Raw genomic sequence first — 25,441 nt, forward strand, 5'->3', positions numbered from 1 at the left:
ATAGGTTCTGCAAAATATAACCCCATTGATGCATTGGTCAAGAAAAAAATCACGATTCACTGATTTATTACATATGTGTAACAAATAATTGTATAAATCAATGTGGGCGTAGAAATATAGGGGGTGTGGGGATACAAATATGTTTACATGCGCGCAAGTACTTTCAATGTGAGCAGCCTCATTTCAAATTAAATATACACGTACACTACAAAATACTGATGCAACTTAATTGGGGAGGGGGTAGGCTACGTTCACAACTTTGCATACTAGGCATACATTATGATTACTTACATTCTATTTAGTTTGCATATTTATTTTACTTTCGCTGTTCACAATGTGTAGAATGGTATTAACATATTGTCTCCACTCATAGACGAATAAACATTCCGTGGTCATAGTCATAGTCTGTCTTGTAAGATGTACTTTGTTCATTAATTGAAACCGTATTCTCCAAGCTATTTCAGATCCAAACGTGGCATTTTCTTTTGTGGTCTCACTTTCACTGACAACACCAGTGAGAAAAACACACACGCTTAATGTTTGGCCTAGAGGGTGACGTCTGGTACAGGGTTGAGAGAGGGGACATTTACCATTCTTTACTATTACTATTGATATTATTCTCTATGTAAATATGTTTGCAAGAACAAGGAGATCAAATATCGTTTCGTTTCGCGCGCGCGCGCACACACACACACACACACACACACACACACACACACACACAGAGAGAGAGAGAGAGAGAGAGAGAGAGAGAGAGAGAGATGGATTGATATGTAGATAGACAAAATAATGATGGGAAGATGGAGTATGAGAGGGGGGGGGGGCACTACTATATGCTACAAACCATAATATTGGCCTGTTTTTCTGTAGTATTTCAATGATTAATTCTTGGGTATAATACCACATTATTTTCCAACACATTAATCTGTAATTTCAACCCAAAGTAAAATGAAAGATACTGTCCAACGTTAAATAAGGGTCCTGTTATTCCCCTATCTAGTGAAAGATGGTCAAAAACTCCCTTTCACTGGGCAAAAATGGAGGAATGGCTTCAGCCATTATGCGCAAAAAACCGAGAGGACTGCAGCAGCCCGAAATTCCTTTTTGTTAGGAGACAATTTACAACTTGGTAATAGACCTTTTTATGAGCCTATATCGCCTGTCATTGGATGCCACTGGTCATGTGCATGAGGCAAACGTCTTCATGGCCCTTTTCCTGATTTCCCAAGCGGTTTTTTCATAGCATTCTGCAGCCAAAGCGCCCCAAACTAAACGCTCTGTATGTACCTTTCAAAAAGCAGCATTTTGTTATTAGTGTCGTTGACCAGTCATATCTGTTAAACGCTCCAGAGCTTTGTAACTGTAAACATCTGTTCTACTTGACCGTGTAGGGCGCCGCTAAGGTAGGCTATTTGTAATCTGTGCAAGAAAAGGCGACCAGCAGAAATGCTTCCTGACAGTTCTGTAAAGCGAGACATAGAAGACATGGATTATCCACCAACAACTGGTGAGTGGATATCAAAAAGTCATTTTTAATTTCGTAATAGAAACTTCCCGTTTCATTTACGAAATACTTTATAACTGAGTATAAATGCACCAGTAAGCTTATATGGAGAGATAGCAGTTCATGCTAATATCTGGAGAAATGTCTTCTGTGGCAAAGTGCATACAATCCTTTTCGATATCTCCTCTAATGTACTGGGTAGTGTGTTAGACTACAACAAGCGTATAACTGTTTTACTAAAAAATCAACATATCTTAAATGTTATTAAAGAAAATACATAACTATAGTGGCTACATTAACGTACTGAATGCCAACTCTATTCAAGATTTGCATTTCTAATTTTCGCAAATTGTATGTGCTTAATCTAGTACATTTATATGGTTCTGATTGTAGCCCGTAGTTATTTAGATAGACTATCAGATCGACTATTACCTTAGAAGAAGTTTGCATTATCTGTATTTCTAATAGATGTATTCCTGTTATAAGTAGGCCTTAATGCTAAAGTGCAGACGAATGATATCAATGTTAGGAAATAAAAAGGTGTGTATTTACAGTATATGGAATATTTCACAAAATGTATTTAATACGTAGGCTATACATATGTTCCATATTTTGCATATGATCACTGAGATGTTAATGTGCAAGACAGAATACCTTCAAGAGTTTATATACATTCTATAGCAGTGGGAGCGGGCGGTGAGGTGGGATCAACCTTTCCTGGACAGATTATAATTTGGGTTTAGATGTTTCTGTGTTGTGATGTTTGGATTTATATGAAAGACAAAAGTAAAGAAGGGATCTTGTCAGCTTTTGTGTTCACGTCTGCACCTTGAATACATTTGTACAGCAGTAATAGCGTGAATAGGTTTGAGGAAGTTGTTGTCATAAAAGAAGATATCATTGTCCCCCCTCCTTTACATTTACAATTTGAAAGTGTGAGGACGCTCAAGCTTTTTTTGTGGTAAAGCTCTTCTCACAGCCTGGACTGGAGATGAGGGCTGCAGAACAAAGACAGTATTTCACTGGTGCCTGACAGGCAGCTGCAAAAGTATTTACAGCCTTACTGCAATGCGGCAAAGAGAGGGACAGGCAACAACCCAGCAACTGAATGTGAGGCCTAGCCTACATACACGAGCAGGAACACAGCAGTGCGGAGAACGCCATTAGCCTACATATTTATACGCACATTTCTTTCAGTATGAAGTATTGCATAGCCCGTTAATGTACAGTTGCCCAAATCAAAATGTTGCAAAAACGATTTCATGAAGGTCATTGGTTGTTAACATAGCCTTATCCATTGCCATTAATAAACATGTTGAGGCATTTGGATACATGCACCATTTTACTGCTAAGGATACAAGGAGGATGAAATACACACATTTATTTGACATGTTTTGGTCAATATTAGGATAGTGGGATGGAAACGTATTATTCAGTGGAATATGTGTTGAGAATGCTCTGTGCCTTTATTTTTCAAGAAAGTAACCTTTACAAAAATGTCCTACCCATTGGGCTACCCAACACACAAGTGGTTGCTTTATGAGTGTTCTAGAAGGCTAGTATTTCATCACAGTTATCCATAAAAGTATTCTGTTGTTGGATCCAATTACTAATTCAGAAAACAAAATACCTCTCGGTATTTTAGCATTCCTTCACATAATGATGCTTTCATCGTTCTCATTCGTTTTGCTTTTGTCCACAATAATAAATGAACTATGATAATTCCCAGTGACATGTAATGGTGGAAACATGACGTCACGAGAACATAAGACTTGTGCCATGCGCTACTCCAAGCTCAACAGTGAGCCAATCGCCCGGCAGAAGGCGCTGTTGCCCAACACACAGGACTTCCCATTTAATCGTTCCGCATCGTTTCTCTGGGAGGTCACTGCTAAAGGCAGTGATTGGTTCAGTAAAACACGTGAGGCCCCTTTCGCTTTCCTCATTTGCCATTAACTCTATCTGTAATCTTTGTGAAACGAATGAAAGCAACTTTAGATAATTTTATTTTCTTGGTGACTGGTGAGTAATCAAAGTCTCTGAAGATGCTAAAACGATTGACTGAGACGCAATTTGTCTTCCCCTGGGAAAAGGCAACAACTCGCAGGGTAGTAGGCTACAAGAATTTGAAAGGTTAAAGTTTTTTTTTCCACGAATTACAAGCTTTTATGTTGTAGCTTAGTAGGACACTGTGGTCTGTCAGTCACTGCGCCAGTGACGTTTCTCATCGTCCAGCGATAACGCAGCGTAAAGCCTTGTTCATGTAATGAAGAAACTGCTTTAATGGTCACGATGATTAACTTTACCTCTCATGAAGTTAATATAATGTACTATAAACCTAAACTTTGATAAAAACATTTGGTTGCCAACTGTACAACAAACGTTCCTCTGTTTTGAAGAGGCTGCCATATGGTGGTATTTTTTTGCTGTTAAGGTTCACACGTACATTCTGCTACCCTCTCCCCAGGAATCCTGTTTTATGGTTTTATTAGCCTATACCTCAGATTTTACTAGATTTGGTCAGGGAAAACTTGCAGAAGTTTATGAGAAGGGGCCACGAAAGGTCATAATTTGTTTCCAAACAGAATAACGCTTGTGTTTAAATAATAGTGTAATCTGATTTTGATTATTACTAAATGGGGATGTGGGTATTTTATATTAAGTGTGTGTTACATGCTGCACATGCGTAAAGAAAGCACAGGCCTACAGTTATATTTTTTAGGTTTACATTTTGAAGTATTACCATCACCCAACACTGTTTAAAAACTGTAATATATATATAATGTTGTGTAATAGAAACCTATAAGGCATAGAAGGCAAATGCGTTTGGCTTGCCTCTTTTTTTCTGGCGACACCGGTGTAATCGCCCTTATTGAATAAGTGCAACTTTGAGGGTTATTTATGGCACCAGTCCGGTGTCTTGAATGGCTGTGGGGAAGCACGTGATACCATTAAACTTTGTTTTATGGCCAGGGAGTTGACAAGCCAAAATATAATTCACATTGTATATTAGAAAGGACTTGCAGATGGTTTAGAATAGAACCCTGAATTGGTGGAGGCGAGTATTAGACTCTCGTCGCCTTTGGATCATGGATATACTTATCTATCAGTATTTTTCTCATCGCGGTGGTGTTCGAGGTAAGACTCTATTACAATACTCGTCACTGAACTTGTCGGAGGTGAAGGAGTTGCCTTTGTGAGGCATCAGGTAGTTTAAAGGCTGCTGTTGTTTTGGTGTGTTGAAATAGTCGGAGGGCATTGCTGTATACAAAGGCGATGATATTCTGAAAGCGTCGGTACACGGTTGCATAGGCTACTGTAGCGATGAGCTAAAATGACACAATATAATGAAGATGACGTAAATGTTATGCGGTACTTAGGGGTTTGAGGCCAAGTGGCGCCACGTACAAATGCAACGGATTCATCGTGTGGACTAGACGTCCGCCTTTTGTCACCGTCTCATGCTTTTGTTTAACAAAAATGTTATTATTTTGTATTTCGATTTATAAACGGATGAAGATATTGCTTTGTGCTTTTCATTCGAAAAAAAAACATCTATTGGCATAACGTGTGTCTGGTAGCCTAGCAGCATTGATGGATGATTTTTACCAGTACCATGAAGGAACATTTATGTATGATGTTTTATGAGACAAAATAAGACAAGGGCCTATCACATTCAACCTTTCATAGCCACAGAGAGTCGATGGAAGGCAAATAAACCCGTCAACTGTTAATCTCCACTTACTCATAATGCTAACAATAGTGTACATCTAAATATTCAACCATGTAAAGTGTCTTGGAATGATGCCACGAACGAATTCAAACATTTTAATAAGTAGCCAACTATCAGGTCAATGTAGGCCTAATGTAAATGGCATTCACTCTATAGCGCCCCCAAAGCTTTTCCATAAAATGTTATGCATGAAATATGTCCATAACAGGTTTCGAAACCATGAGGAAAAGTTTTATTTATTTGAAAAGCATAATAATGCACAAATTAATATTGCAGCACGACCTTTCATAGGCTTATTGTCCACGTGTTAATTCATGTAGCCATTAAAATTTAAATTCCATTTAAATTATATATTATTGATGGCTGTGTAGTTTGTGTCTTATGTGCTGAGGTGATGAATCATTAAATTATATTTATATGGCTGCCTATTTGAGATTAGATGATTACAGAATTACAGATGATGACAGATACCCCACGTAGTCTACATGCTGAATAAAGAGTAGCCTAGTTTTACCGTGTGAATTTATTCAGTTCCAAAATAAGTAACTTTTGTCCTCTATCCCCCAAAAACGTATTCAAGGGTTGATATAAATAAAAAAAAAAAAAATACTTGCCTCTATATATCGCATGTAGCCTATACCACTGACCTTTTTAGCCTAATACTGAAATATAGCCTAATCAATGATCGCACAAACTATTTTTTATTCCACTTCTGTAATGTAAAAGACGTTGCAATAATAAATTGATATGTTCTTCATTTGTTAAAGTTTAAGCCAAGGGTCAGGACAAGTGACTTTTTAATTCTTTTGTTCATGAGTAACTCGGCTTTGACCCGTCTGAAGTCGCGAGGAAAGGTGAAACTCAGGTCAAGCTGTCTAACAGAAATGAAAATCCAAACTAAGTAATATTTCTATGAATTAACCTTATCGTGTTTTGTAACTATTGACCGCCTCGTAAATAAAGTATCAAGACCTGAGCCTATAACTTGAATACTAGCCTATAGGCAATTCTGGAACTTTGTCTGTCAAAATCTTGGCTTAACATCGTTTCACAATAATTTATGTTATTGCATTAAAATAACATATGTTGTAAAATTCAGTTCTGAAATGTAGAATAATGCGAAAACATTTGAGCACTAAAATAAGAAATGAGAAATAAGGATGTCTGTCTTGAAGAGACGTCATGGGTCTATTACTAAAATATTCATAATGACCACCCGAATATCAGAAACCACATAGGCCTACACACCAAATCATCCACAAAACGAACGTTCTTTAATAATATCAAGTCAGATCGTTTTTGTTTTTCATATGTTAAACATTTCGTCTCCAGAGGTTACTTCTCTGTTAAGATATCCAAACTTTACGCGCTGAACGGAAAAGAGGTGACCACCGGATGGGTCGAATATAACTGATGAACTTTCGTGCTCCTTCAGAACTGCTGTCTCCCCGAACAAAAATTAATGAAACTTTGTGATGTTTGTAAATGATTTAGTTGACCCCTTGGCCTGCAGCTTAGTCTGTGCCTTCTGTGCTTCTGGTACACATGGACTATGGAAGACTAGAGTGCTCTTGCTTCCATTGCATGATTGCATTATGATTTGATAGGTGATGTGCTTTTATTTGGTTGTCACAAGGATATTACGGATTTTTTTTTTGCATTTTCAAAGAAAATGTCAAGTTTGACATTGCAGGCCTTTCAACGGCGCCTGAGAAGGGATTTAACGGAACCCAGTGATTTTATGGTGTCCGTAAGGTGTGGAGTTTTTAATGACTGTGTTGATCATTCTTCAAGAACTCTGGTAGGCTACATAATTTAGTTATAGGCTTATGACTTACGAAAATAGGTTTGATACCGAATTCGAAGTCAGATTTAGTGGTTTGACATTTGCTCTTCTTTTGCCTTACCTTGGCTAAATATATTTGAATGACCTGAAGGACAGTGTGTCGCACAACGCAGCAATCAGACGCATATATTCCGTTGTCTATATATACCCTGTAGAACCGAATTTGTGTGATTATATCACGGTCACAGATTCGATTCTAGGGGAGTATATGGATGATGCAAAAACCTCGATAGAACTCATCAGTTGCTTTTACTTGTAATAACATAACAAAATATTCGTATTTGTCGCCCACCAAGGTTAGAATAGCATGTAGTTGATGCACTGGAGTTTTATGGCCATTGCCATAGCAGAGTTTTCATATTGCGTAACAAGACAGTTCTGGAGCAAAGTCCAATAGTGCTGATATTGCCCACATCATGTCTTTAAAATTGAGTCAACAAATTCAAGACTCATTCAACTCAACAAATTAAAAACTCAAGCACTCATCATCAATTGGCGTCCGCAACTTAGGACACCACGGTCTCATTTCTACATTTATTGCTACCATGTGGCCTTTCAGGAGCTAGACAGACAACGGTTACCACTTCGATATGGTCACACAATTTTAGACAAATCACAAACGTAGTGGACTCTTTATCATGATTTCAGTTGACTAAAATGGGTAGCTGATTCTTTTTATGGGACTTATTTTCTGATTTTGATCCCTTTTGTTTCACTATGTTTAATTATTGATTGTCAAAGCGTATTGATGGTTTGCGGGGAGCCCCTTACACGGCTCTGAAAGGACGAGAGCACATGAAATGATGGGACTCCTGTAACTTTTGGATGACCCCTTCATGACAAAGACGGTCTCCATCAATTGTCCACTGGTCTTTATTCCCACTTTTTGTGCCTGGGGTCGTTTTTGTGTCTTTTGTTTGTTTATATGTCAAAATCCTTGCCTCGAGTTTGATTAATTCAGTCTGAACTAAGCCAAAGCCCAAAACACACCAGCTGTAACATAATTTCATCGTGAAATGTCATATAGGAGGTTTGTTATATTATGATCATTTTGGTAAGGATGGGAAGGCACAGCAGCGAACATAACAGATTTTAGAGATGTTTTACACTGTAATATATATGGACTTTCGAAATAATGTTGGAGCCAGAAAATTCAAAGGTGCAATGAAATGCCCTTTTGTTTGTCCCAATTAAAATATTTTGTGAAGTTTGGGTTAGATTGCTGCTAGGTGTGTACTTATCCGATAATAGACTCCCTTCTTCTCCATTGGCTAATCTGGTCACATGGTTGCCTAACTTTATTCTGTTGACAGCAAGTAGGAGGGCTTTATGGAGGGAGGAAAAAAAGACAACTCGAGAAAAATTAGTATTTTCTACCTTCAGAAATTAATGGCCATGAGTTCGTACATGGTGAACTCCAAGTATGTGGATCCTAAATTTCCTCCTTGTGAGGAATATTCGCAAAACAGCTATATACCTGACCAGGGCACAGGGTACTACAGTCCATCGCAGGACACTGATTTCCAGCATCCAGGAATCTATTCACGGTCAAACTACCCCGAGCAGCCCTTCAGTTGTAACACTGTGCAGGGCTCCACAGTGCAACCGCGGGGTCATGTGCAGGAGCAAGCTAGCCATCCGAGCCCTTTCACCGCCCAGACCGAGCAGTGTCCCTCGGTCCCAATACCTGGCCCGAGGACTTGTGGGCAGCAACAAAACACAAAGAACCAAAACGGGATACAAGCCAAGCAGCCAGCAATAGTTTACCCCTGGATGAAGAAAGTGCACGTTACCACGGGTAAGATTCACTTTCTGAGATATCTCTGTCGGACCAGTCCGCGCTGCTATTTAAGCCACACTAAAATCACTCAGTGAAATATTTATGGGTTCTTTTGAAGGGGCCGCCAATTACACCAGCCATAAATTTTTATTGCTTGGGAAATAGGCCGCTCGCTACTTTTGCCTGCTCTTCGATGTATTAAAAACTCAGTGCGATTATTAGTTTAACAGAATTTTAATGAACAGAACGGTTGGTGTTTTTATTTTCTGACATTAGATTCAATATATTAGCCATGCTTGTACAATTGAGGGAAAGTTCAGCTGTTTTGTTGACTGGAATGATGTTAGCTAATTTATACTTTTCTTCTTACTAGTGAATCCGGATTACACAGGACCAGAACCTAAACGGTCACGGACAGCCTACACAAGACAGCAGGTTTTAGAACTGGAAAAGGAATTCCATTTTAACAGGTATCTGACCAGGCGGCGTCGCATTGAGATTGCCCATACCCTCTGTCTTTCCGAGCGTCAGATCAAAATCTGGTTTCAGAACAGAAGAATGAAATGGAAAAAGGATCACAAACTGCCCAACACAAAGGGAAGATCTGCGTCGGCCTCAAACCAGCATGTACAGCACGTTCAGAAGGACAACCAGACAGATATCACAACTTTATAACTGAAACTGGAATCCGTCTCTCCTTCCTTTGACGTATAAAGTGAACTATGTATTGTAGACAATGCTGCGTTTGACTTTGCATGGTCTCAACATGACATTTTTGGGTCATTATCATTTGTGAATGTGAACCAGAGGCACACATTACAAAATGCTTTGAGAGAGAGCTACGAAGTGTGGACTATGTACTGGTATATCATCCTTCCCCACCAAATGTAAATCTTAATTAAGATACGAGTGCATCACCACATTCTTTACATGCTCTGAGGTACAGTAGATTTCTAGAAGCCGAAACCTTGTTTTCACAACAAACGCCTCCTGAACTGTAACACTTTAATGGTTGCAAGTGTTTGTATTTGCAGTATCATATTCCATATCTGTTTTAGCTGACCCTTTATGTCTCAATCAAGGGTCGAGTGAATTGAAATTGGTACTGCTTAAAGGATAAAAACTATATTCATTTGAAAACGCAATAGCTTTCTGGACATCTAAAGGTCGATTTGGTGCATCTCCTTAAAGATTATAGAACATATTTACGAAAAGGTGGATCAATTGGATAAAAAGGTGGATCAATTGGATATTATTTCTATTTCTAAATATGGACTGGTCACTGAAATGCAGGCAAATGGTAAGTGAGGTTATGAGTGTAATTACTGATAGAAAGTTTATCTGAAAATAAATCTTCATTGAAGTCTCTGACTGCACTAATTCTACACAAAAAACTTTCTACAAGTGCGTTTGAATTTATTTTTGGAGTAAGAAATGCCTATGTGTTGATTTGAATATTTCTTAGCTAGGCTATAAATCTCCCGTGACACCTTTGTAAACAGTGTACAATTAAAGAAGCTGTATATCTGTCTTCCAGATGTCATTCGAACTTTCTTTAATTACACCTTCTTTTAGTATTTCTTTATCTACTTTTACCATTGTAATATACATTTTAGAAGTCATTGAAATATTTTATTTATTGAATATCAAAATGGAGAATGCTAAAAGTTTGAGTTGCGTTTACAATGCTTATGGACCCAAATTATGTCCAAAACATTCCATGAACCTGACATTGTGTTAATCGAATAAAAGTGCAACATTTTATCTATATTATGTAATATATCTGTATTTTGTTCATATTTTCTACAAACGCGTTTTGTAGCAAAATGGTCATTAAAAATCCTGAATACAGGATAGTAGCAACATCACCTAGTACTCTCTTGAAAAAAAAAAACAAGTATATTTTGTTGCAACTGGTCTAGGTTTTTAATGCTGAAATGGGGAGTATTTTTTACGCTAAAAGAATAGTTGAATGCTGGAATTCTAAAGCGATGCATTCACGTGGTGATTAAATATTCCGGTAGCTTCTCTTCTGCAGTCATTGTCTCCTGCACAAAAAGCTGGGAGCTCACACATTGCGAAGATGTCTTCTCTGAAGCCCTCTCGTTGAGAGGGTTGAAAAGGTATTTTTACAGAAGCCAGTCAAAGCTCCAGAGGCAGGTTCAACCAGAGGACACATTTTCTATTGCATTAGACGGATTTCAGCCGCGAGGACTGACCCCGAAACCCCTTGACCCGCTGGACCCGCGGCCTTTTCTTACGCAGACGGTATTCGCATTCTGTGTTAGTAAATGGACAACTTTTTACGTTTAAGGCATCATACATCTTTGTCCTATGCAGTTCTCCATCTAGAAAAAAATGTTGTCGTAGGCCTACTCTTATATCTTGTTTTAAATGCACTAAATGTTATGGGCTGTGATGAGCACCATTGCAATTATTCATTATTGCCCTTTTTGTATTTCTTTTGAGAATGTTGTGACGTGAACATCAGGATATCCTCGAAATACCGAATGATCCAATAAAGACTGATATTGATGAGCTCTTGTAAATAGCGTGCTTATTTACACACCAACACAGTTTTCCAAGTTTTCATAGTCTAGTGGTTTAAGAGCGCAGTGTAATATTTAGTCCTGCTGTAAGATCGTAAACAGTCACTAACTCACTTTGAGCGCCATGAGAAATATTGAAAGTAATAAGTCTAATCGTGTGGGCGAGAGTGTGAAATAGTTAATACAAAGATAAGTTTTGGGTTGGTGAAAAATATATCAGCTTCTATGTTTGTCCTTATAGAAAGGCCTACCACGATTGGTCGACATTTATTTGGTGAAACAAAGAAATGTCATTTTCTTTGTCGTTCAGATGAAAGGCTAATAGAAAGTGAAAAAGGAATAGACCCGCGGTGCCCACCTTTCACGTTAGTGCAAGTATTATGATTTGTGATACGTGTGACTTCATATCCTCTCCTATTTTTAACAGTGTGTGTGTGTGTGTGTGTGTGTGTGTGTGTGTGCGAGCGCGCGCGTGCGTGCGTGCTCGCACTTGTGCGGATTCATTTGTTTATCTGTGTGCGTCTCGCAGTGTGGTGGCGCGCGCAGGGTTGCGCGCGCGTGCATAGGCCTCTATTCGTGTGTGTGTGTGTGAGTGTGTGTGTAGCGAAGCCTATATGTTGGTGAACCATGATTCAGAGCGAGTGCATGAAAATACATGCTTTGCAACTAATTACCATATTTGTGTGTAAGCTTGATGACCATTCAGGCAAAGTGCGCGTTTTTATTATTAATTTGGTATTCGAAATAACAGACTGGCAACACATGTAGTGGCATCTTTTCCCACTTTATAGAAAAGGATGAAGAACAAATTATTAATGCTGTTTTAAAAGGCACACATGGTCGGTGTGAAATGAATGTATTCTTCAGGGTCGAAAAACGGTTAAACCTCCTCTGGCAGTTAAGCTACAGTATCCTTGACCATGTCTTCACAATTTCTGTTTTCTTTAGCCACAAAACGTTTTGTTTACTTGAAATAATCCTTTAAATTAACATCAAATATTGTTTCCTACAACCACGTTAGAAGGAAAGCCATTGTCTTCACTGAGTCTATAATGCGTTCTGGGTATTGACCTACATGTCTGAATACAATAAATGGGAGCCATAGGCAGTACCATTTGCAATGACACTGCACCGACGACCATCGCCGGGCTCACAATGGCTCTCAAACGGCCATATTTGATTTCCAGCTGTTCGCAGAAAATGTCCTCGCTCTGCGAGACAGCCCCATAAGATATATTAAACTGCGCTGTCGACCTCCGAAGATAGAATTCTGGGACTATATGCTTCCTTTCTATATCCCTTTTTCTATTTGACCACGTGATTGTCTAAATAATTAATGCAGCACGTCCCCTAGAAACACGGCGTCGTCATTAATCGCGAGGAGTCTATCAGACTTGAAAACTGAAGAGATCCCAAGAAAATAATATCCAAACGTTCCGTCTGGTACCCTACGCTACTGTAGTCTGCGTCTTTATACAGCATTTGATCCAATGGAAGCTTGGTACGTAAACATTTAAGTTTTTGTTTTGAGTGAGATGCTAAATGAACATAACTGTCAGATTTTTGATAAATAGTGCCCTTTGATGAGTGCGCCGGGGCTTCTTTTCAGACAGCCTGGACTAGTAATGGGCAGTAGTGGTTCCTCCTGTTCAGTGGAGTAGACAAGCAATAATTCCCGCATGAAATGTTCAAGAAGATGGGAATTTTTTCACTACTGTACATGACTGTACTGTTTTACTAGGATACTGCGCTGTCAGAAACTTCAGTTTCTGCCTCAATCCATAATTGACAATATACATGCGATCTTTCTCATTGTGGATTTTCAGAATCAGTGAAGCTTTGTTGCTTTTGCTGATGTTCATCACAAAGGGCTTCTTGCAAGGGCCTGTTTGTGATTTAATTCTTCAAAGGTGCAATTCATCCATTATCTTACCATTAGTCGTTTACTTGTATGTCTTGCTTGTTAGGAGGGAATGAGTAGGAAAACATTTCAGGATAGAAGAGGTCATTTTAATAGCTGCAATATCCCACTTAAGTGGAGCCTATTTCATTTGAATTCACTTTGTTTCTCAAAAGAAAATAGGCTAGACCGATATATTTAGTTAGGCATCGCAGCGGTTATATGATCGAACTAAAATAATAATGCTAATTCCTTAGAATATTGAAGAATATGGTCACTATCGGCTTTTTCCGATTCGTATTGCCGTTTTTTTTATTATCTGTGATGTATAATGATTTGAAATGTATTTCATAAAATGTATACAGTTCTTGGAGGTTGGGTTGACAGTTATCTGCGCCGTGGTAAATCATTCCAGGTAATTCCTGAATGGGTGCGAGGCTGTTTGGGGGCCGGGCGCAGGCTGTAAATCTTTCACTTTTATTGCCCCGTGAACATATGCTGCGGTGCGAGGTTCTTGCATCCCTCTCCATAGAACAAGCTCTCTGTTCGGCAGGTTCTTCTGTTTAGCAGGACTAGTTTGCTCCTTTTGAGATATCTGGGCATTATCTTCCCCAAAATGCACAGAAAATAAGGGCACAGGACTAAGTTAAGAATAAATAGACACCAGAAAGTTGCAAAATTACTTTTAATTATATTGTATTTCAGTAGGGATCCATGACAAGAATAGCTGTTAAAAATCAAATACATTAGCACAGTCATACACATTCAAATATATATTACTTTTGTAAAGTCTGTTTGGAAGGAACAATGTAACATTAGAGATGATTTTGATGAATCTCTCTAGCTGACGGGGTCATATATTCCTGTCATTGCCAAAGCCATAATCATCAAACAATATTCCAATGACTTCCTGTAACATAGACGTTTCCTGACAAATCAAAATACCTAAAATAGGACCGTGGGCATGCATTGCTGTATGTTTTTATTACCTGATGTCCTTTCATGTCACAAATCCATATAGGCAGAAAGAAATATAGTTAATTTTGGTCCTATGTGCTTGTAGACTAAAGTGTATTGAAGTGTAGTCTATAGAGAGGTTTTTCTTAGAATTTCTTTGGAAAATGAAACCGGTTTGGTTTGAATATGGAACAATAACCTATTCTAACAGAAAATATAGCTTGGTGCTAAAATAAAACACCTCTTCAAATACATACAGAATGAAAAAACATCGAGGATCATGTCTGATATAAATGGAAAGAAAGTCATAATACGGATATAAAAGCTATACAGCATTGTCAATTAAAGGCCATCTCTCACCCCAATCAAGACAGAAAAGAGAGAAAGAATGAAAAATAGTCTAACAATTGGACTTTTTTGTTGTATAAAGCCCTAGACATAGTAAAAGCTCTTTCTCCCTTTGAAAATGTATTTGTGAGGGAGGCTCAGTTGAAGTTGCTACCTCTATCAGGACAATCTGCCATCCAGATCACGTGAACAAATATGCTTGTATTTTAAGGCTGCGCCTTTATTTGTCATCATAAAGCTTTCCGAAACACCAATATCCCAATGTTAACTGTAACGCAGGTGGCTGCCTAATCCTCGCTTTTTTCCAATGGGCGGTTGATTGCCAGCAACATTTCCTTTTTGGAATAAGGATACCTGCTTCGCTTTTTATTGGTAGCTGAGAGTGTGTCTTCCATTCTATCGGGAATACTGTCCGCATTGGTATATGGAAATGTCTGAAAAAGCGCAAGATCAGGTTTAGGACAGTATTGTCTTCAGACAAAGGGTGAAGGATATATTCTAGAGACTGCAGGGAAAGAAATTGAGACTGAGAAGCGCTCCTATATGATAAATTGATTCACAGGTAAGCCATTGCATGGCAAAACGCAACCTTTAACCATAGGTTTACATAATGCCAGCGTGAAAAAATATGATTTATTCCATTCAGAGAGGTGATCTTTATTAATGTCGCTCACGTCTATAACTATGCAAGTGCGGTTTCGCGAGAAGAAATGCAATTTAGAAGACAAGTTTATAGTTTTTGAGCAACCATGAGCAATTTCGAAAGGTTAGCTTGGACGTTGGTCAGATTCATACACTAAGACGGTGGTTTTAGCTGATTTTGCGATTTGACGAAAACTAACCACAAAGGGGGAGAGAACTGTGAGAACTTTCTGTATAGTGACTCATAGATTGTGAGATCGTAAATCACATTAATTTGTTGTCTTATCGTCACAGTAATGCTAGACATGATGCATGTGGTTTCAAATAGGGTATACTACTTTGTTAACAAGTAATATTGCCACTTATTTAAATGGATCCTATTGCTTTAATTTGAATATTTTAGATATTGTAGTAGTTTTGCAGGAAGAGTTATTTCAAAGCTTATCATTTTCCTTCTCAATATTTCAGGTGGGTTATTTGGCACTTGAGTGGGCTATACTATTTTGAGTAACGTTGTCTCATAACGTAGGCTAACTTATGTAATTATTTGATTTTGCCATGTTTATATGGAACAAATAGCCTACTGTGTTTTTAGCATTTGCATTTGTGATACAATTTAGATCAATTCAGATCTGGCGTGTTATTATGCTACATTTCTATCAAATAATAGTAACATTTGCTCTCGTATAGTCTGAGGATTAGACTAGCCTTTAGGACTTATTAGCCTAGGTAGTCGTTTCTTGTTATTTATTGAATGAGTCCATAGTACACAGCGAAGAAATCACAGAGGTTTTATTTATCAATTTAGCTTTGTCACAAACAGAAAATAAATCTGTCATCGTTTGACCTGTTTTTATGGAAACATAGGCTACATTGAAGGGATCTATTGCCCATTAATCCTTGCAGAAAGAATTAATTTATATTGTACTCAGGAAACTAACGCATTCGTTAGCAAAAAGCAAGACTAATCATAGGGATATTTTAAACATTTAATTATATATGAAAACGTGTTTCGGTATTTAGCCTAAGAGCGGTTCCGATGTGCGAGCATTGGCCTAACTGGATAAGGAATTACCTAAAATCTCTTGGTGTTTCTACTAAAAATAGACGAGAATTATGTACATATAAAATGTAAAATGGAAATTAAACACGGAAACGCAGTTAAGGTCCCACTAACTCACGAGTGGTTCAATATGTCGAGACTATTATTTTAACTAGCCATTGTCCTATTGTGCACATCAAACTTACCGTAAAAATGCGTAGGCGAAGAACATCGCTTCAACCAAAAGAGCATGTCATGATTAACAAACGAACTGTTGAGATTTATTCCACTTAGGACATTTACAACACGATGAACAACTCTATATTTCCACGGGCTTCCTTCATTTTACCATTTACCAAATCGTCTTAAATCTTACCACAAACCCAGCCTGCGCCATAGATGTCTATTGTGACAGCTGTGCCATAGTTTTATCCAGGAAGACTACGAACTACCCTTTTAAATAAGGTAGCGTCTTAGAGGAGATGTTAGTCGTTCTATCTCCTACGAATGTTTGGTCTTTTAAACCAAGTGAAAACTTCAGTGGCTCAGTGGCTTGTGACTTACTTGAAGCCCTTCCGCTCGTTGTTCATTAATCTTTGAGTTATTGCTGAGCGAGCCAAAGGTCACCCAAAAGGCTTATGACTGCTAAATATTTTGGCCAGCTTCTCTTTGTGTAGAATCGCTTGTGTCAGTTTTCTCTTATAAAGTTTCAAACAGTCTGAAGTGAAATGCATGCCAAGAGTTTGTGGTCCGATATTTACTGACCACCCATACTTTAATATTATGTAATAGCCGACTCAACAGTGAATCTGGATTGTGTGTCAAAAGTTTTTATTTTGCAAACGGCGACTGAAGATAATCTATGTTCACTCAACCATGCACGCAAAAATATATGATGGAAAATAAAATCTAAAATCTGATGCAAGATGGTGGGGCGTCAAGAGGCACTTAATAAGCGACATGTTTTCTTCTTCTAGGTGGTGGTACGTATGATGCGGTGCGTCTGAGGGAAAACAATACAGAGATCAACACAGTCCACGGTAAGCAGTTTTTCCTTTAATTCATCCTGAAACTCTGAAAACGAAGAGAATAAAAGTTACATGCGTGGTGCACAATAGAAATAACTACTACTACCACTACCACTACTACTACTACTACTACTAATAATAATAATAATAATAACAATATGAAGCTGCCTTTCTAGATGTAATAATCAATTTTGTGTGAAAGAAAGGGCTACTGCTTCAGCAAATGCACAATGATGGCAAACTGAATGATGTCAACGATGTAAAAATTAAGTTGTATACGGTTTAAAGTATTTAAAGTATGCTGTCTTGTTCACCACGTTATACGCGCCTACAGGACTTAAGATGCATTTTAGGCTTATGCATTTTCCAATTCCACGAGCTTGACGAAAGTCCTTTATGTGTTTTACCCTTTCCTCGACTGATCTCCAAGTATTTTTGTCCATGATTAACAGTTAGTATGCCTATATCCATATTCATTGTTTGAATGGCCGCTTCCTCGTCTCTCAAAATATGTCCATAATTCTCGCATTTGTATAATTTGTTTCCGCATATTAAAGTCCTCCGAATATGAACATCTTGCTGATATGCTTCAAACAACGTTCTAGCAAGACATGAGAGCTTTTATAAGGGTCCTATTGCCCTGCTACAGGGGGACATGCGGAGTTGGACATTCTTTTTGCTAGCCTTCCTCCCACGCAAAGGTGGAGAAGTGTTTTCTTTGCAGCACTCTGCTAGGCCCATACGACCATGGCATCGACAGTCATAAATTTTGTGGCGGTCCTTAATGACAGGTGCATTGATATGCACTGCGCAGAGCACCAGGCTTGTTAATAACCCTTGCATGCATTTTGGGCCCATAGCATTTGGTCAGCTATGGGTCCTTTATAAATATATATCTTTGTGGTGGTCAAACAGTTACATGCCTTGGTGTGTGTTACGGGAGAATCTAGCCTATGTAGAACTTTAAGGAGTAGGTGTAAAATTCCCGGGCTAGTTTTTGCACCCACGCATTTGCTGTGTACGCACATTTGTTAGCCAATTAGCATAACCTACTTGGTGACCCACCCATCCTGAACAACGTAATGGTACAAAGGCGCAGAGCCGAGAGGCTACAATTCATATAGCCACATCGAACTGAAAAATTGGTAGACAATGCATTGTAGTATGATATAACACTAAAATATAATCATTATACGATGAAGTTTTGCTGTAGATTCTAAATAAGGGAACGCACCAGGAGGGTTGCATGACTGCTGTCTTTATGATTTACAGCCATTTGTGAGGTTCAGACAAAGTTCACACACTCTCACACACAGACGCGGACTTTTTCTCTCTCTCTCTATCTGCAACACACACACACACACACACACACACACACACACACACACACACACACACTTCTTGCTGTATTTACTAAATAATACATAAGACATAATAATTATGTATACATGAATGAAATATGAATGGGGAAATGTTGCCTTATTGGTCATTTTAATCCCAATAACACGATTCTGTCAAGCTTTCCTTTCGATCACTCATAGACTACAGCAATTTATCAAACTCACACAGCGGATATTAACAATATAATAACTTCAAGGACGGGTAATTATGCCTAAATTTGATCACCAAAGAACTATATTTCTATCAATATTTCACAATTTTATTCTGCTGCTACAAAGTTACAAAGGCGTCTCTGTAACAATGGTCTTATATGCTCATTAAGCTGGAAAAGAAAAGGACATTGTGTCGGCCAAAACTGCTGATTCGCTTGCCGGTCTTAGATTTTTGCTCAAAGGGGATCCAGGGTGCAGGTTAAATTTTAACTCTCTTTGTTGCGCTTTTGCCTGTTGGGCTCTGAAAGCGAAAGGTTTAGATGGTGAAGAAAGGCAACCATGTGATTAGACTTGTCGAGAATTGACAGATTTCAAAATGAAGAGGTTCTCAGGTGAAGGGGGTGGGCCCATTTATGAGATTACATCAATATTTTTTTCGCCACACAAATGTAAACACCTGGATCTCTCTGTGATCCACATGGCAAATACAGCCCTTCCAGCCCAGTTATATTTAAGTTTTTCAGCCTATATGTATATTGTAGATGTAAAGATAAGAGATTATAGGCTGTCCCTAACCAAATGTATAGGCTACATTATTTTGGTTTACAACCAAGAGATGGAGTTTTGTGTGTGTGTCAGCATTTTCCGGAAATAATGCAACGGGCATGGAACCAAAGAAATGTACGGTGTATGAAACATCGTCAAACGCGTTAATTTTGTATTACTGTTGCAATTACAAAGCTAATTAAACCGTTAATTTTTCACTCTTAATTCATATGAAATTAAACACATCTAAGTGAAGCAGACGTAAATTATTACTATGCATAAAGAAATGTGCCATTATAAGAAGATCAAAACGAAGTTGGCCGGCTCAGTCTGCTTTAAATGATGGGTCACCTGAGACAATAACTAAGTGTTGAAGTCTAGGTGCATTAGTGAAATGAAATAGTCGAGTCATGAAAACCAAACCTATAGTATTGTTTTGATGTGCCTTCATTTAGTGCATCATAATATTGATGTAACTCTAGCTACCTAAAATCTAACACACTCTAATGTTTTCACAGATCAGAGGATAAAGAACCTGTGGGAAACTCCAATCACGTGACCCAGGAGCCCATGCTATTGGACAAAAGTACGCAGGCCCCTTCAGTTTGAATCTTCACCATGCAGAAAGCCACGTACTATGACAACACTGGGCTGTTTGGAGGCTATTCATACCCCAAGTCTGATTCCTACAACTATGGCACATCCCACCAGCCTTACTCAACGTCCAATATGGAAAGTGAATATCAGGGTCCAATTTGTCCCATGCAAACCGCATCTGTCCGGCCACCTGCCCATAAAAACAGTGACCTAAATGGCAGCTGTATGAGACCAAGTGGCAGTCAAGGCAACAGCCAACCAGAAAGTATTGGTGAACAGCCCCAAGCACCACCTTTGGCTGCCTCCTCGCCCAACTCCAACAGCACTTCATCTCAGAAAAAGAAATCCCCCACCAACAATACTTCGAATACTGCCAACCCTGTCATTACTAAGCAGATCTTTCCATGGATGAAGGAGACCAGGCAAAACTCAAAGCAGAAAGCCAACACTGTTGCAACAGCAGGTATAAAGGACATTGTGTGTAGTTTGCATGTTTCATGGTATTTGTATGTTGGTTGGAGGGGTGTTTGATGGTTATTTTAAATAATGTTACAGAACTGCCTTCAGACAAGTAAGGACTTTATCTCATTTATTCAAATACTCATAAAATTAAACAGTGAACATTTATCTCAGTGGTGTAATTCCATTTAAACTCTTTGATACTTAAGATAAGATGTTAATTTTATTATTTTGGGGAAATATTCTGTGTGAAATATGTGTCCATTGACAGGAACTGAACTGTGATTAGAGTGGTTACATGTGATTTCTATGAGTTGAGTGGCGTTGAGGTTGTGCGTTTTGTTTGATGTCAAGTCCCCATGTCATGATAGTGTGAGCGGAATTTACATCAGTAGGGCGCCAGCACTCATGCTCGAAATCTATTTTGCAGGTGAAACCTGTGATGATAAGAGTCCACCCGGACCAGCCTCCAAACGGGTGCGCACGGCCTACACAAGTGCCCAACTGGTCGAGCTTGAGAAGGAGTTCCATTTCAACCGGTATCTCTGTCGTCCCCGAAGAGTGGAGATGGCTAATTTATTGAATCTAACGGAGCGCCAAATAAAGATCTGGTTTCAAAACAGGAGGATGAAGTACAAAAAGGATCAAAAAGCCAAGGGGATAATGCACTCTCCTCTGGGACATTCTCCGGACAGAAGCCCACCGTTAAGTGGCCCGAATCATATTGGATATTCTGGTCAACTCCCAAATGTAAACAGTCTCACCTATGATGCGCCTTCGCCTCCGTCATTCGCTAAGCCACAACAAAACATGTACGGCTTGGCTGCGTACACAGCACCATTGGGTGGTTGCATACCGCAACAGAAAAGGTATCCTAGCACAGATTATGAACACCACAGCATGCAAGGCAACGGAAGCTTTGCCAACGCTAATTTACAAGGCAGTCCAGTGTACGTTGGGGGGAATTTCGTTGATTCCATGCCAGCTTCGGGCCCCATGTTCAACCTCGGCCATCTCCCCCATCCCTCATCCGCCAGTGTGGACTACAGCTGTGCCGCTCAGATTCCAGGCAACCACCACCATGGACCCTGTGACCCCCATCCTACATACACAGACCTCACCTCTCACCATGCATCTCAGGGAAGGATTCAGGAAGCGCCTAAACTAACGCATTTGTAAGGATTCCATTGGTGTGCCCAAGCGCTCTTTTATTACCTCACTAGTTTAAAAGTAATTTATATAACTGCGCTCCCAGAGAGTCATACATATTACCCCGTATTGCTATTGATATTACTATTACTGCTATGATTGTAATTATTTTTTAAAAATAGCTGTGGTCCATTTCTATTGACTGTTGATGGTGCGCGCAAAGGAGTGTTTATTGTCAGTTGTTCCATTTTCTAAGAGCAATGCGCAATATAAGGGACATTTCATAAGGTATTAGCTTACTTGAAGGTAAGTCCTGTAGATCTGACAGTATTAGACAGCCATCTTTAGAGGATGAAATTTGTAGAAATATAATAAAAAATATGGACTCATTGTTAAGTCGTCTGGTTAGGCATCTGTACTCTGAATCTGTTCCTGGTTCAATACACTTTTATTTATTTTATTTTCCCGAGACTGTATGGCAAACATGTATTGCGACTGATTTGTAATATTTATTATTTAATGTTTTATTTTGTATCGCGGATTATTTATCATATCATGTAGGCTATTTATATGAACACATGTAGAATTTATGCACCGTTTATTGGACAAATTCATTAGATGTCAAAACCATCAAACTGGTCCCAAATAAGTTGGATATTTTGAACAATGGTGTTGGTGTGTTTTGTTGTAAAGAGTTCCCCATTGTAAATCTGGTAAAACTGGGCGAGGAGTCATTGCAATCATTAGTTCAAAAGCTGATTCTGTTGGTAATGCACCAGCATGTCATTATCATGTCTTTGCCCAAATCATCCAAGATAATTCTTATTTTGCAAGGTGGATGGTCCATACATAAAAAATGACAAAACGGTAATGATATGGAAATGTTATATTTTATTGTGTTACACATTTTGTAAATAAAGTGCTTAAATTAAAGTATATGGTTAGATGACTCTTTGTTTCCCATTACAATAAAAACATGTGGATTTAAGCATTAATATAGGCATTTTTGTTACTCTGTTCTGTGACATTATGGAATATCAAAGACGGCGACGCCATTTTGAAAGCAAAATTGATGGTAAACAATGGAGGTGGTCTTCGGCTCTCACAACCAATTGCGCGCGAGCACATGGCCGCGCTTTCATTCAGTGGGCTCAATTACAGACAGATAAATTCAATTCATGGTAAAAGAAGTATTTACATGAGAAAATCGTGATAAAAGGTATCAATCACTTAGCCTAATTAAGGTGTTTCTGACTCAATTGGGATGGTGTTTATTCCTTTTGTTGTCCTAAAATAGCTAGATTATATGATAGTTAACAAAAATGCACCAAATGACCAATTCATTCATCATTCATTTAGAGTTACTCAGACTGCCAACTGGCCTGATTAGACTACTCAGGTATTAGTGCTTGGATTTGGTACAGAGTAAAGAATTATCCTCGTCTTTAGTCACTCATGATCCTGGATATGCTTAAAACCTACAATCTCATGTCACAATCATAAAAATGCGATGACTTTTAGTCTTAACGTGTTTAATAGACAAAAATGTCCACAATATGACTGTGCACTGTGCAAGATGAAAGCTCTATTTCAAGAGATTCTAGCAGCAAGCAGGGAGAACCATATTGAAAAGTGCGCCGTGCACCCCCTCTTCCCCCTAGCGAGACATTTCAAAGCTCATTAATCAAAAACTCGTCGCTTTCAAACTCGCCACTGATTCCAGCTCCTTATGAACAAAGCTTTTGCATTCTGAACTCTGGAAACACATTTCAAACTGAGAGAGGGCAAACTTTGCCCAGGGAGCAATGATGACAGCATGCCCAGCCTTTTGGTCGCTTACAACCATGATTGTGAAAGCTGAGAGATCGTGAAGCCGGTGAACCAACAAAACCTCTCGCATGATATGGATGGAACAGACGGTGGGTTCCCTTTAAATAACCATACCGTAATACTTAAACTGATCACAACTGTCGATTGGATAGACTATGTATAGGCTGTTGTACAGGGTAGACTATTTATTAGGCTATATTTAACCGAAAACCGCTTGCAAGTTAACAGTTGTCTGTTCGAATATATTTGTGTCGGTGACAAATATAAACCATAATAATGTAGTGACTGATGTTTTTTGTTGGGGATGCTGTTATTTACAGAGGGCTTTCCCTTGTTTTGTTTCCCACAGCAATGCAGTTTTATGGCAGCCATTTTAACAGTCGGTTATTATGTAGTGGCTATGTGAGCTATGCCAAAAAGCTCCACGCTATGTAAGGAAGATATGGTTAATTGCCTTAGTAGTCTTTTGTTGTCAAGGGGCAAACGTGTTCTAATAAATGTTAATAGTGAACATCCATAGAAAAATCCAAACATCTCTGACATCTAACTCTAAGTGGCACTACCATTATGCCGTTAAAATGTCTCAGCGTTCATGTTTCTGATCAATTTATTCAAAGGTCTTCGGCACCAGCTATGCCGCGTCACACATTTAGAGAGACGTAAGCAATACCGTATACTTTTTCCCATTGATGCTTAACACTGAATGATACCTCACCTTGCATTTCAGGACTGTTACATCTACGTGGCTGCAGTTGACATCAGAGAAATCAAAAGCTTGACCGTGCATGATTTGAGTGCATATTAAAAGTGGGATTTCTCATGCAAAGCTTGTAGAAACGCCTTGACCATGGCATACCATTTGCTTTGGTTTCTTATTCTCATGGATCACTATTACATTCACTCAATTGTTTGCTTGACCTTCCTAAAGAAAAAAATGACATTGGTTCAAGATTTTATGATGTGTGATTGACATTTAGTATTAAATTAAAATTTGTATTACTCAAAAATCCATGTGTCATTCGTTAATTATTTAATTCCAGTAGGCCTAGTCCTGTAGAGTTTCCGCGAAATTGCATCGTGTTTTGGGGGGAAACTGGCCGACGTCGAGGTAGCTAAATGCGTAATTGCCGAGTGGTTAAGGAAAAAGGTTCCATGTATGATGATGAGTGAAGTCTATCCATTCAATGTGTGGGCTCCATCTGTTAGTAAATTGGATGAAAAACGGGGTTGCCTGCACTATATGTAATCATCAGTAAGTAAATAGGCCTACTAAATTATTGCCATAGGCTATTAGACAAACACAGGTAAACATTTTATAAGTGTCATAATAAGCTCTTTGGTAGCCTATTTAGTCATTTGGATTACATTTTTCAAGTGAACTGAAAGTGTGTTCGTTTTGTGGGTACAGTTGGCATTAGGGTGGCTTATGCGTGGCTTGGGTGTCATCAATCACTGATTGGACACAATTTTCCTAGACAGCAGTTACTTCTCTTCAGAGAGGGTGAAGCCAGATGGGATGCGTCCATCTTTTTCTCAAAAGAAGCCTGGCTCCGCTGAAAATTGAAGGACACAGTTCAAACTGCAATTGACTATTAATCAACAGCCTGTTTCGTGTTTTGGAAAGCGAAAGTCAGATGACTGGAGATAGGGATGCTGGTCGGAATGCAGACTTAGTGAAATCTAATCAGTGTACCTTAATCTTACTAAAACAATCTGAGGATTCTGGTCATTCACAAAAGTTAACTAGACAAAGATTTGTGGTGAATAGGATTGTAACATTCATCATGCAATAGTCTATTATCTGATAATGTAGCCTATTTAAGTGTTTTATTGTTTCAGAAAGTTTAAATGTAACTTGTTAATAATAGCTTAATGTAGGCTAAGACTTGTTAAGGTCAGATGCTAATTTATAAGGGCAATTTGTTTAAGGACCGATCACATGATCCAAACAAACAAAAACAAACAACGAATGGGCTGT

At 38.7% G+C, this 25,441-nt stretch overlaps 2 protein-coding genes across 6 annotated transcripts; both read left to right on the top strand.

Moving 5' to 3' along the window:
* The first annotated feature begins 1,224 nt into the window (after window positions 1-1,224).
* On the top strand, window positions 1,225-22,628 carry hoxd3a (homeobox D3a). 5 transcript variants are annotated; one of them, XM_048238847.1, is made up of 4 exons: window positions 1,225-1,507; window positions 17,279-17,341; window positions 19,947-20,488; window positions 20,915-22,628. In XM_048238847.1, exons 3-4 carry the CDS (start codon window positions 20,047-20,049, stop codon window positions 21,661-21,663), a joined length of 1,191 nt encoding a protein of 396 aa, XP_048094804.1. In that variant the 5' UTR covers window positions 1,225-1,507; window positions 17,279-17,341; window positions 19,947-20,046; the 3' UTR covers window positions 21,664-22,628. The 5 variants fall into 5 exon arrangements, with proteins under 5 accessions (XP_048094804.1, XP_048094808.1, XP_048094807.1 ...); XM_048238851.1 differs by lacking the exon at window positions 1,225-1,507 and adding an exon at window positions 4,535-4,642; XM_048238850.1 differs by lacking the exon at window positions 1,225-1,507 and adding an exon at window positions 12,553-12,913.
* On the top strand, window positions 7,308-11,401 carry hoxd4a (homeobox D4a). The gene is made up of 2 exons (XM_048238854.1): window positions 7,308-8,881; window positions 9,237-11,401. The coding sequence occupies exons 1-2, from the start codon at window positions 8,413-8,415 to the stop codon at window positions 9,536-9,538; spliced, it is 771 nt and encodes a 256-aa protein (XP_048094811.1). The 5' UTR covers window positions 7,308-8,412; the 3' UTR covers window positions 9,539-11,401.
* Window positions 22,629-25,441: the final 2,813 nt, after the last annotated feature.

The sequence above is a fragment of the Alosa alosa genome, chromosome 3, assembly GCF_017589495.1.
Source record: "Alosa alosa isolate M-15738 ecotype Scorff River chromosome 3, AALO_Geno_1.1, whole genome shotgun sequence".
Classification (NCBI taxonomy): Eukaryota; Metazoa; Chordata; class Actinopteri; order Clupeiformes; family Clupeidae; genus Alosa; species Alosa alosa.